Raw genomic sequence first — 13908 nt, 5'->3', positions numbered from 1 at the left:
TGTGGTACTAGGGATTAAACCCAGGGGCACTTTTCCATTAAGCCACATCCCCAGACCTTGTTTTTTTGGGTTTTTATTGAGGCCAGATCTCCCTGCGGTGCTCAGGACCTCACGAGTTGCTAAGGCTAGTCTTGATCTCAAGATCCTCCTGCCTCAGCCTTCTGAGCTGCTGGGATTACAGCTGTGGCCACTGCACTTAGCACCTCCTTAAAAATTATTTAAGACACCAAAGGCTTTTTCTTTTCTTTTCTTTTTAAATATTTTTCTTTAGTTGTAGATGGACACAATGACTTTATTTTATTTATTTATTTATATGTGGTGCTGAGGATCCAACCCAGGGCCTTACATGTGCCAGGAGAGTGTTCTACTACTAAACCACAACCCCAGTCCAAGGCTTTTTTTCTTTTTAAAGGTTATTTATATTTAGTCTATGATAAATTAATATAAGAACATTTAAAGCTTTTAAAAAATTGACAATAGGGGCTGGGGTTGTGGCTCAGTGGTAGAGTGCTCGCCTAGCATGTGTGAGGCCCTAGGTTTGATCCTCAGCACCACATAAATATAAATAAAATAAAGGTATTGTGTCCAACTACAACTAAAAAATAATTTTTAAAAATTTGACAATAATGAACTCATGATATATTGAAGTTTTTAATGAAACACAACCATGTTTCCCACAATTGGTGAGTAGCATTGTTTCACATTTGTGCAACATCTGCAATATCTGACTTCACAGATGGATGCTCTTGGTTGCCTCTGTGTCCATTGTTTTTTTTTTTTCAAAGTGCAGACGAGCAGCCGGAAGAGCAAGGGGTGTTATATTAGTTACAGACACTTGTAGATATTCTTATTTGAGTCCACACCACACGTGCATTCAAACTAACAAACAAACATGCTGTACTGTCTTGCACCAAAGGGCACTGGCTTTCCTTGCACTTTGAATGGATTTTTACTCCTGCATGATTTTGTAACATGATGCGTGTCTGTAAAATATTGCATCAGTTTGTAAAATATTGCTCATTGGATTATGCAGATCTTCCAAATACTGACACATTTTATTATATAATTTTGAAGCAGATCGCATTCATTAATATCACCAACCTCATTAAAAAACTCTTGAATTACTGGGAAACTGTCAAGCTTGTGGTGTTAGAATTGACTTTGCAAAATTCTACATTTTGCTTGAAATCTTGACATCAGACATCAGATCTGTAATAAAACATTCCTTAAAAGAGATGGGCTCAGATTTGAAAAAAAATGCCTATCAAATACCTACATGTGAATAGCTATAATCTGACAGCCACTCCTTCAAGCAAAAATGAAAAAGTGGCTAGTTCAGCTGACAACTCAAACAGCTGTACACGTTGCTCCTGCAGTTAATCCTACTCAGTATGCAGTACTAGTACTTTATGTGTACATCTTGTTCTGTCATTAGAATACTAAAAAAGTATATTCAGGAGTAAAATAAAATTAATAATTTTATAAAATTAATAATTTTAATAATTTTATCTGTTCCACCAAGGAGGTTCTTGAGTGAAACTGGCATTCTTGTTTGTCTGTCTGCTGAGAGTGTGTGAAGAACACAATGACCAGCATGGTCTAGCGGCACTGTGGAGATTCAAGCCTGGGGCCCAGTGGTTTTACCCATGTTGCCTTTGCACTATCTCAACCAAGGACAAGGTAGTGGAAAAGGCATCTGTGTAAATAAGTACTGACCACTATTCAGGCTCCTTGGGGATCCCTAGGCAACCACCTTTTGAGAGTCCCTTTCCTAGGCAGAACCAAAAGCCCCAGGAATGGAGTGAGACAGGGACTGTATGAATGGGAATGGAGCAGCAGAGAGTCAGCTTGTGGCCACCTGGGCAGGACCCAGCCAGCCACGGCAGGGGCTTCAGCTCTTCTGCTTGACATGGTCTTGGGGACATTTTGAGCAGAAGTGACACAAGCTCTGACTTGCATCACCCACTTGGCTACACAGGTCTAGGGTGGAAGCAGAAGGACCACTTTGAGGCTGTTACCACCATAAACAAGTCAGGGAGGACAGGGCTGGGGCCCCAGTGTGCAGTGAGGAAGCTGTGGTGTGACTGGAGCTCAGACACCTTGAGAAGAGGGAGCGGGTGGGATTCCCTGGTGACTGGATGCAGAGCAGGACGTAGGAGAATGGAGGAGTCGAGGGTGATGCCCAGGCTCCAGGCTGAGCAGCCAGAAGGATGAGTTGACACTTACAGAGAAGAGGGAGGAGTTTCTGAGGACAAGGGCAGGAACTCAGTTTTGAACACATTCAGGCCAAGATGCACATATTGAGCACCAATAGGAAGGAAGCTTCTGGGTTTGAGTCTGAATTTCAGGAGAGAAGCCTAAGCTGGAGATCTAAATTGGAGGATTATGAGTATCCTCAAAACTGTCCATGGGAAATGGTGTGAGCAGAACAGGGAAACTTCAAAATGAGAATGCCATGGACTTTCAGGAGTAGATGAACAAATGTTTCCGTTGAAAAAAGAAATTTTCCCCAAGAAAATGTATAAAGAAGCAAGAACAAGTAGATATGTACAAGAATCAACTAGATAGTTCATAAAAGATAAATATAGTCATGGAATAAGTCTCAACAGATGAGAGACGCTGTAGACACACACAGAGGGTGTTAGGCACTCAGAAGTGAATGCTCAGGAATTCAGATGGAACTCAGATTTCAGAGACATACAGACAGTTTGAGAAGCCTGGAGAAAGGTCTAGAGGAAGAGAATGACAGGGATGACGAAGCCAATGTGACAAGATATTAACTGGGAAAGACAAGTCCTCATATGGAAAACACTCGAAAGTAAAGGGAAACCACACCTCAACTGCTGGTGGACATTTGCCAACACCACGGGTATCGGTAGTAATGAAGCAACGTCACAGTGCAAGAGAAACTCTGGCCATGGAGAATTCAATATGCAGCTAAAATATCATTGAGAAGTGAGGTGAAAGAACACCACCTCCAGTCATCCAGAAACAATTAGCCACTCACTGATCCCCACAGAGAGGACAACTCAGGCACAAAAGTCAACCTACAACAACTCGAAAGGAGCAGAGCACACACACACAAAAGTAGTGCACACACGAAACGTGCACATGAATGCAGATTAGCTACCAACTGCTTATGTTCTTAGATGATGAAGCAGACGGTGACAATGAAGCAGATGGCACAGTAGAAGGCTCAGGGACTGTCAGTGACACTCTGTGTGGCACAGGTGAGGCAAACCTGGGAGGAGTCTAGACACACTGACTTAACTTTCTGGAAATTTCAAAGGTAAGTATTTAAGTTCAACACTCAGGATAATCACCCAAAGAAGAGAAATGCAATTGACATTTTCAAACCATCAGAGGTGGAAGAACTAGAGGGAATTCTCAGTCCAACAGAAGGTGGCAAAGAGAAACGATGAATAGAACATGAAGAATTCAGACAGCAGAAATAACCTCAAATGTAGCTGCAATCGTAAGGTGGGTGAATAGATTAGCCCTCGCTTTTGGCTCCTATTAGCATCCAACTTGGCATCCACACTTGCCTTCTGCCAATTCCTCTTTACTCTAAGCCTCTCTCACCCTTCTGCCTGGCCCACACCAGGTGCTCTGTCTCCTGTCCTTTTTCCAGCTCCTTCCTGGGGGAAGTCCCATGAAGCTCTGTGGTGGGGCCTTTGCTGAGTTCCTATAAGTCTGTCCCTCAGTGATCTAACCCATTAAGTCCAGCCTAGCCTTTCAGGTATCCCCGCTTTTGGCAGCTCAGTCTCTGGGTCATCCTGCTTCAATACCTTTAACCCCTTAACTTTGCATAAATCTGCTCAGTTTCCCAAGAGTTGGATTACCCCCATGGTCCTCTGCCTTTGGGGGAGAAAAATGACTCACCTTTGCTGAAGAAGGTGCTGACCATGAAGCTGAAGGAGATGGAGGAGATGGCAAAACACAGCAGGAAGGCCAGCACCAGGGAGGGGTCACTGCTTGAGAGCACTGCCACGTCCTTCTTCACCTGCAGGACAGGCCGCCAGGGCCAGATGTGGGTTGGTCAAGAAAGGCAGAGGTAGACTAGGAGAAGCCTAAAGGTCCCAGCCAGAGAGACACTACTGAGGACAGGAGGAGCCCTCACCTCAGCAAGCAGGAAGCCCTGCTGCCACCCTGCCCCTGGGGACAGGGTGAGGTCAGTGGCTAAGAGACACTATCCTCCCAGAGTAGATGCCAGCCCAAGAGCAGGGGTCTTTACACCCTCTTCTCATCAGGGTTCCCATCAAATCAGTCTCACCTTGATGCAGAAGAGCAGGGTCATGAAGGAGACCACGATGAGGAGGAAGAGGAAGAACATGAGGAACCAAGCGCTCCAGTGCAGCCAGCTGCTCAGCCCCATCATGCGCATGTACTCCTACAGAGAGAAGGGTGGTTAGGCCTGCAACCTACTGCCCACCATCTGAACTCTGGCATGTCTGTGCACAGTGCAGTGTCCACCCACCAAGAGAGAGGACCAGGACACCTGTGCTGGGGACCAGAGGCAGGAACCATGCAGCACACCCTGGCCTGGAGAGTAGAAGGCCCAAGTCTGACAGTCATGTCCCCCCTTACTCAACAGCTCTCAGCCCTGAGGTATACAAGTCCTGCCCCTCCTGCTTTTCTCCAGTCTTATACGCTACTGCATCTGGAAGGCCATTCCTGGTCCTTGACTGGGATCAACTGTCCCTTTCTCCCAACGTCACAGCCTGTCCCGCTGCCCTCTGCTTGGCAACAACCTGGCTTTTCCTTATGGTAGAGATCTGTCCCTATCTTCCTGACTGGGCCCACTGAGCTCCATCTTATTGGAACACCCCTTCTCTACCTGTGTCTCTGTGGGGGCCTGATGTGAGCCTCCAACACATGATGACTAAGCTGGTAACCCTCAAGTGTCCTGCAGGGTGCCCCATGTCCTGTGGAGCAATCCAAACTCCTGCAATGCTTTCTTTTCTTGCATGGAACCTGTTCCCTAGAAGCTGTTGGTGTGCAGCTGGTACTGGGGTCCACCATCAGCTCAGTCAGACCCCTCCCCAGGTTGGCAGAAAGACTTTACAAGCTACTGACCACACTGACCACACTGACATTAGCACCCTAGACTGTGAAACATCACCTCATATCAGACTGGCTCTGCACACATGCTAGAAGCTGCAGGTACATATTCCCTGACCTCCTGAAGCTCTGAAAGTGGGGAACAAGAACTTCCCTGGGGAAGGGCCCCTCCTTTTAGAAGGGAAGATGGCACCATGATCGGCATTGGCTCTGACTATACCTTCCTTCCTCACCTGCCTTTCAGCTATCAAGAGGAGCTGTGAGGAAGCCCAGATCCTCCACAGGCCAGACTGCCCAGGAATTCTGGTCATCCAGAGTGTGCTGGGGCCACGTGTGGCTCTTTCAACTAAAGTCATCTAAAATTGAGTAGTTAAAAATTGAGTTTATTTCAAGTATTTCATGGCAAATGTAGTGGTCAGCAGATAAAGGACATGTCCATCATGGTGGATGACTCCACTTCATAGCACTGGATGGGACGGTGGGGCCAGGACTGATTAAGTGACTTACATGCCAGGCATGAGGCCAGGCTGCTGATTTTCCAACCCCTTTTTCATAAAATTATTTTTATTTATTTATTTATTAGTTGCCAATGGACTTTATTTTATTCATTTTTATATGTGGTGCTAAGAATCGAACCCATTGCCTCACACATGCTAGGCAAGTGCTGTACACTGAGCCACAGCCACAGCCCTCCAGCCTTTTCTTATGCACAATTTTAAACCTTCAGAAAAATCAATGCCCTTGACTCAATAATCAGGCAACACTTTTCTTATTTGTTTTATCTACAAATGTGTGTGTATGTTCATTCTCTCTGAATCATTTTGTAGTTCACTTCCAGCTACCTCCACTGTTTTTATTAAAGTTATTTAAGGCACCCAAGCAGGTCACTGTCCCCCTCGGGCAGTTTAAAACCTCCAACAACCACAGGCTTGGAACCCTTGAGAACATTCTAAGTGTCTTCCACCAGCACTAAGGACACTCCTAGGGGAGGAACTGCATGCAGAAAGTCCTGGGTGATGGCAGTGTCAGTGTATGACTCTAGAAGTGACTGTTCCTGCGGCTCTTCCTCATCAAGTCAGGTTGTGACATCACAGTGACACTTCCATTATTGTGACTAACTACCAGTGACTGTGCCTGTCTGTGATCTACATGCAATGCTGATCATCTTCCTGTTTGGCTCTATATTTAAGCATTTTCTCTCCCTGTTGATTCAATCCCTAGAGCTGCACCATCCAGCACAGAATGAACATTTTATAGTAGCTACATTAAAAACATCAAGAGAGATGAGTAATGTTAATTTCAATTGTGTTCTACTTAATCCAATATATTCAAAGTATTGTCTTTGAAACACAAGCAATATAAAAATTACTAGTGAGACAGCTTATAATCCTTTCTGTGCTGTCTTCAAATCTGGTGGCCCTTTATACTTCTGGCGCATCTCAGTTGTGACCAGGAGCACTATGAGTGTTTGAAGTCCTCTGGGGCTTGAGGCTCCAGACCTGGACAATGCAGCTCCAGGACCACCTTCATGAGTGGTGTTCTGCATGTAAACTACCATGCTTCATAGGAGTTTTCTTTCTTTCCAGTACTGGGGTTTACACACAGGTCCTTGCACATCTAGGCAAGTGCTCTACCACTGAACTACATCCCAGCACTTTTCATTTCTTATTGTGAGACAGGGTCTCACTAAGTTGCTGAGGCTAGCCTGAACTTGTGATCATCCAGCCTCAGTTTCCTGAGTTGCTGGGATTATTGGCCTTCATCACCGTGCCCCCTTTTCAGAGGGTTTTAAGAATCCAGGCATACCAGCTTGATTTTAAAGAAGCCAAGACAGGCTGGAGCCACAGAGGGCATCCACCCTCTGCCCGGACTCTTGTGTTTCCAGCCATGGGAAGGAGCCCTGGCAAAGAGCAGGGTAGCCTCAAAATAAGGCCAGTTCTTTTGAAGGAGCCCTGGACATACCACATGGTGGCCCGGCCCCCAGGATCAATGTGGAAGGATGTTACAAAGCCATGCACAGAGTTACCTTTAGTCTTCTCTCTTTCTCCTGCACTACAGCCCGGATGATGGAGAGGGAGGTGTAGGTGAAGCTCAACATGAGCAGCAGGGGCAGCTGGTACTGGATGGCAACAAGGAAGGGGTCTGAGATGAATGGTGGAAATGGGAATCTCTTGGCGACCACAGTGAGTTTCTGGAACAGCTGATGCGCAGAGGCATTGGCGTGGTAGTACATGATGGCCTTGTCCACGGCGTGCTGCACTGCCAAGAAGCCTTCGCGGATGTATCCTGAGCACAGAAACCAAAGACAACATGTCACAGGTGCTGCCTGCTCGGGAGCTGTGAGCTCAGAAGGGCACCAGGGCTAACCCTGGGGCCTCCAGAAGAAGGGGTGCAGGAGGCAACAGAGCAACTTAACAACCTCTTGCTTGGGGCCCTGGTGGCGCCTGGCACTGTACAGTGGCCCCATGAAAGAAGGCAGAGAATGAGCCCATGCTGATAGCAGCGGAGAGAAGCAAGGTCACTGTCACTTCCACATCTCAATTAATGTGACACACTTAAAGATTACAAATATGATCACATTTTTAAATCACCCTGGATATGAACTTGCCTGGAGAGCCTGAATACCCCAATAGGGTCTGATGCGATTCTAAACAAATAAAAGTTAGGTAAAACATACACTAGGAAAGAACATACCAAGAATTAGGCTAGGGGAGATAGGGACAACAAGAAAGTCTGAAGATCAGGAAAGTGTTTCCCTCATCTGGTGAGAGGACTGGTTCTGAATGTCACCCCAGCAGCCAGCCTGTCAGCCAAGAGAAAGAAGCTGACAGCCCTGGCACCCAACCATGACTCTAGGTGGCAAGTGGCTGAGACCTTTCATTGCAGAGGTAGAATCAGAAGAGAGGGGTTTGGTGACTTGGAAGGCTGAGACTAGAGGATTCTAAGCTCGAGGCCAGCCTCAGCAACTTAGCGAGGCTCTGTCTCAAAATAAAATAAAAAGGGCCGAGTGTGTGGCTTTGGAAGGGTGGTTCTATCCCCAATACCACATAAAAAAAGCAAAAGCAACATGCCACTGTGCCCCCAACTCAGGGTTACCAAGTGGACATGTCCTTCTGTCTCTCCCAGATTTTACAGTGCACTAGTAGTACACATTCAATTAATCACTGAAGGTGTGCCAAGGATAGTACTGGGTCGGGGTTTAATTCTTATGTTCACAAAAAAACTTCAGGGCAGTGGTGATATCCCCATTAGAAAGATGGAAACACTGAAGCCCTCGGAGTCACACCACTGGGGACAGGTAGAGCTGAGCGTGGGGCCTTGGGCACTTTGGCTTCAGTTGTGTTTTTCATGACATCTCACCATCTCCCCCACAAATCCCTGTGTGCTACTTGCTCACATGCTGTTCTCCTGGGAGATGGCAACAAACAGCTATGTTCTCATTGCCATAACCTGTATGACCTATAAGCTCAATATTCTGAGGCATGAAGCCATCTCCTGTATGACCATTCATTTTCCTGTTGTGGAAATGTTTATGACCTTAGACAAAGATATGGTGAACATCTTGGGGTGTGTGTATTTTTTCTCCTTTCAGATTATTCTGAGAGCTGAATTCTCATCAGGGGTATTAGTGGGTCTGAGGCATGGACATCTATCTGGGGTGGAAACAGCTAGAATTGACCTGCCACGTACCACAGTCACACCCTTGCCAACCATCTCTTGGGGCTTTTGTGTTATTCTAAATAATCTGTATGAGTCCTTTTCTAAAAGAGGACATCTGACCTTTGTCATCTGCCAGAGAGGTTTTCCCCAGTCTCCTATTTGCTTTTAGAATCAGTATTAGGACTTTTTCTTTGTTGGTAAACTTTGAGTTTGTACAGACTGCAATCTGTCCGTCTTTGCCTCAGATATACTTTTCTATTGCTTCCAGGCTTGGAATTTATCCCTGACAAGAAAGAAGAGATTAAGGCATTCCAACCCAGCATCTGGGACTCAGCAGCCAGCATCACTAGTGCTGAGAGTGAGTCTCTCCTGAGCCTCAGGTTTGGTAACATGGCTAGGGTCCCATTCTGGGGCCCCTCACACTCTACACCTTGCCTTGCCCATCTAAGTTTCTCTTCTGGATTTAAAATCTTGCCCTGGGCATTAACCTCTGGATGGGCCCTGACACCAGCAACAGGGGTCTCTAAATGCTGCTGCACATGGGAAGATCCTGGCTGCCTGGTGCTGTGGATGACTGTGTTCTTCAGAACCCTTGGATCTCCACCCAGAACATTTAGTCAGTCTTGGCCTGAGGGCTACATCTAACCCTGGGTCCTGGGTCTCAGCCACTCCTTGGTTCCAGTGGAGGCAAACATTCTCAGCTGCCGGCCAAAGCCACATGGTACAGACCACAACATGCACTGGGCGGGAGTCGGAGCAGCTTGGATCCAGCTTTTATACAAGTCACAGATTCAATGAAGCCATGGTCTGGAGACCTCCAAAAGCCTACAGACTGCAGAGAAGGCCAGGAAGGGAAGGGACCTGTAAAACCAAGCCTTACAGAGCCAATTCATACTGCAGTTTCTTAAAAACTGAGACATAAATGCTTCATTCAAGGGCACAGGTCTTTTGGGATATGGGAGAGAGCCCTGGCTCTTTCCACAGCTTATTTCAGCCTTTCAGAAGCCAGTTTTACTGGGTATTTATTTTCTCCTCTTACAAACAAGAAGATTAACATTCCTTAGAAGTATTTCCGCAGAGAGATAAGAGGTAGGTTTACCCCCATGTAATTGTCATTACAGTTAGCAGCTCAGGGCTGGTAATGTGGCCCCTAAAAGTGCTTCTCACCAGGTTCCCCACCATCAGGGAATGCAGGTTCCCTTGGTCCTGGGTTTGGGAAAAGTGGAAAAAGGGAAGTGGTGTGCCAGCCCTCTGTCTCTTTCAGGAAGAAGTTGCCAGTTTGGGTCCACATGTAATTCCTTCGTGTGTAGCTGAAGCGTAGGTGATATTTCACCTGCGGAAACAAAGAGAACACCAACCGTTCTGCAGAGATAGGAACAGATACTTTAGGCCAATGAGGGTGAGTTCCTGAGCCTCTTATCACCAGGGCTGGCGCCACCAAGAACTCACCATGCCCTGCCGTGAAAATGCCCCAGTGGCTAGGATGTCAAAGGCTTGAAGGAGAGAGCAGTCCAACCCAGCAGGGGCAAGGAACCCTGCAGGGCATCTCCAGAGTGTTCATAGTCACTCCTCTCTTTCCTGCTAGCAACATGACTGCCATGTTGGACAGACATGTCATTGATGGTGACCAATGTGGGATCATTGGAGGGCCACCAACATTGTGCAAGAAGCTTCCCAGTCTTAATGACTTAAGGAAAGCAAACAGCTTCCTTTTTTCCCCCAAATAATACTTAACAGCTGCTACTTTCCCACCTACCCTGAATGCCTCTATCCAACAGCCCTGGAGACCAGTAATGCATTTTATAAAATGGGAGAACGAGAGGGGCCTGAAGCAATGGCCAATGGGTGGGTAGACTTTCTAAACGGTTCTGTGGTGATAGGATTAAAAGTCAGTGGGGACTGGGTGGTGGCACTTGACTCAGAGTCTCATGTTTACTCCCAGGAAGATAAGCAGGCCATTCTAGGTGGAGTAGTGGTGAGGAAGCACCGGCGCCTGGGGCCTCACCGCCAGCGGCAGGGGCTCCTTGCTGTGGTTGGAGGCCAGCTGGAACACCACGGCAGCCAGCACATTGGAGGAGTGGTTGTCGAACCGAACGTAGTCCTCGAAGTCCTTCTCAGAGGGAAAGCCACGCACTGTGGACAGAGCAAGGAGCCCCTGGTTGCCCAATCGTCCCCTCTATCCCAGAAACCCAGGAGTGTCAGGCCATTTTTTGCAGATAAGAGATGGCAAACTGACAAAACTCTAGGGCTCTACAAACCTTCCTTGAGACTCCGGTAGCTTTGTCTTGGCACAGAGACAGGCCACCGTAGATGGGCAGAACCTTTAGTCACTGGGCCCTGGGAGGTAGGCTCTCCTGCCATGGTTTTGAGGCAGGACTGGTCACTGAGGTGGCAGCAAAGCCAAGTCTCAAAAAACTGTCACAACCCTGGGCTGGGTCTATAGTGAGGGGCAGCTTCTTTCTCTCATAACCACCGTGGCCCTAGCAATTTTAGTGGAACTTTCTGTTTCTGAAATGATCTCTCCATCATCCCAACACTCGACAGAAGCACCTTCCTGTAGTCATTTGGTGGGAGCCAAGGAGCAGCCCCTAGCTGAGCTCACCGGGCCACATGCCAGCAGGAGCACATGCCAGCAAGAGCAGGGGAAGGACAACAGTCCCACTCCCAAGGGAAATACCTCAAAAAAGGTGCCAGCACCGTTTCCTGGTGTTTCCCTCAATGGGCTCTCCAGTGACCTTTGCAGCTGTCCCCCAAAACCACATGCCAGAAAAGGTTTGTTGTGCACAGACTCAAACTGCACTCTGCCCTCTGTCAAGAGGGCTTTGCTGGGCTGAATCCACCCAAGCCCCTGCTACTACACCAGGTGTGGCTGCAAGGCTCTGGGTTCTGAGCCCTGCTGTATAATGAGAAATGGGTGCAGGGGAGCCAAGAGTTCAACGGGTGACACAGCCAATGAGAGGAGATGCTGAGCTACTCAGGCTGGGGCTCCAAACAGGGCTCTCTCCCAGGTGCTGGGGCTGAATCCATGGCTTGAGGTGACACACTGCAGGAATTCCTGGTGACTCCCGTGGTCTCACCTCTCATGTTGATCACTAGGGACTTTCTCACAGTCTCAGTGATGGTCTTGGCAGCCTCAGAGTGGGAAGGGATGTAGGCGAGCTCCCAGGTGTCCCCTGGCGGAGGGAAGGTGAAAAACAGGGGCAGCTCCTGGATGGACTGACCAGGGTAGACCGTAGCATTGGGCACATTTTCTGACTGGATCTTCAAACGAAGCCAAATCAGGATCCCAGAAAACAGTAAGGGCAGAAAGAGTTCCAGGATTGTCACTAGAATCTTCCGCTTCTAGAAGAGAAAGGACCACTGTGTTGATGACATGTGCTCCTCCCTGGAGGGCACCCTCAGACCCCTGCATCAGCTGAATGTTGGGGCCACTCTTCCTCCAGGTCTGGACCCACCTGCAAGGTGTAGTTCTTCCACAGCAGGAGGGCCAGCTGCTGCAGCACCGCCATCCTCTTGCCACAGGGACGCCCAGCACTAGCCACCAACCAAAGACGAAATGCTTGGTGCACAATGGAAATACAAATCATGGGTGTCTGGGGAGACCCACAAACCCTCCACCTCCATATCTCCTACCTTCTTTTGTGCTGCTTTTAACTCCAAACACACCCACAGACAGAGGTGCAAGGCCTAGCCACCTTGACACCCCGCCACTGCTGTGTGTGTATCTAAGAGCCTGTGCTCTCCTGAGACCAGCCCGTTCCCTAACAGCACATGCTCTGTGTTCACTGCCACCGTGCGTGCTGGCCATTTTTTTTATCAACACTACTCAGGTGGTCTTGTGACTGACCCATCATGTCCCACCCTCTGTCTAGGACACCTGTGAAAACCTATAAAACTGTATAGGACACCTAAAAATTGCTCAGTTTAAGTTTTTACATATGTCTCATATAAGGGGTGATAGAACATGAGCATTAATGTTCCATCGCCCTCTCTTGTCTTGAATCCAACAGGTTTTTTGTAAGTATTAGAATCTGAGCCTCATGACACAAGACCATCCATTTTGTCTGTACCACTTGTGAAAAAAAAAATGCACACAAGGAAATCCATCCCATGTTACATAGGAACACAGTGTTCAAAACCAGCACATATAACTGTGGAAAAAGTCCACCCAGAGATTATCAAACACAAGTGAAAGCTAGGGTACAGCTCAGTGTTAGAGCTCCTGCTCAGCATGCATGAGGCCCTGGACTCCATCTGGTACCACAACCAAAACAAAGCTTCACCAGTGAGCAGAAACAGGAGCAGAGATTTACAGACACCCCTCAGTTTAGATCAATTAATTTCACTGAATTTCAAATACAAGAAACAGAGGCTAAGCCCAAAGTCCATTAGACGTGAACCTGTTGGTGAAGCAGGTGGTCTGACTTAGCCCAGGTAGCGGCATGACACCCTTGTCAGAACTTCTATCCTAAAGCTGAGGGCATTGAGGTGTGCAGACCCAGCCAGGCAGGATGGGGAGGTGTCCCCCTCCAGCACTGAGAGCTGCAGGCAAAAAGAGAGGAGCACTTCCTAGTGGAGAAAAGCCTCCAGTGACTCTCTTAGTGGATGAGGGGTTCAAGTTCAGCAAATTAGCACCATATTCTTGGCTAACACTAACCAAATGCCATCCTTCAGTTGTGTTAAGATAGTAGTGTACAAAGACAATTAGTAAACCAGTCATTAGTGAACACCAGCTAACACCATTACCAACATGGTCTCCAGAAGACTCCAGTGCACAAGGTGAGGTGTTATTTGCTTCTTAAAATGACCTGTTTTACTCTGGGCTTCATTCAGTTGGAAATCATTTCCATTAAGGCTCCTTTTTCACACTAAAAATTTTGCCTTTTTAAGGAAGATATGGTTGTTGGTGTCTAATACTATTCAGAGTTTATGCTCTCAAGGGTAGACAAGAAGTTATTTACAAATTAATCTAAAATATGGCTTTTAATTAACTACCGGGGTTTTACGTGGAGAATGCTATAATAGCTAAAATAGTATGAAGTGCTACTAAGTGTCAACTTAACAAATTACCCAAACTCTTTTAAAAAAAAGTAGTAAGGGTTGGAGTTGTAGCTCAGTGGTAGAAAACTTGCCTAGGATGTGCCAGGCCCTGGGTCCAATTCTCAGCACCAAAAAAAAAAAAAAAAT

At 47.2% G+C, this 13908-nt stretch overlaps 1 protein-coding gene across 4 annotated transcripts in view; it reads right to left on the bottom strand.

Annotated features, from left to right (window-relative positions):
- Positions 1–13908, bottom strand: part of Abca3 (ATP binding cassette subfamily A member 3) — a 50206-nt gene that overhangs the window by 27863 nt on the left and 8435 nt on the right. For 3 of the 4 annotated variants that reach the window (XM_015490886.2, XM_015490885.2, XM_048789344.1), the window contains exons 3-9: positions 12177–12280; positions 11799–12063; positions 10727–10854; positions 9889–10054; positions 7088–7347; positions 4274–4390; positions 3883–4003 (exon numbers count right to left, since the gene is read on the bottom strand). In XM_015490886.2, coding sequence (XP_015346372.1) covers positions 3883–4003; positions 4274–4390; positions 7088–7347; positions 9889–10054; positions 10727–10854; positions 11799–12063; positions 12177–12230 — 1111 coding nt within the window. In that variant the 5' untranslated portion in view covers positions 12231–12280. The remainder of the gene's footprint in view (positions 1–3882; positions 4004–4273; positions 4391–7087; positions 7348–9888; positions 10055–10726; positions 10855–11798; positions 12064–12176; positions 12281–13908) is intronic. The other variant, XM_015490887.2, reaches the window with a different exon arrangement.

Source organism: Marmota marmota, unplaced genomic scaffold (genome assembly GCF_001458135.2).
Source record: "Marmota marmota marmota unplaced genomic scaffold, marMar, whole genome shotgun sequence".
NCBI lineage: Eukaryota > Metazoa > Chordata > Mammalia > Rodentia > Sciuridae > Marmota > Marmota marmota.
This window is presented reverse-complemented; position numbering and strand designations above follow the sequence as displayed.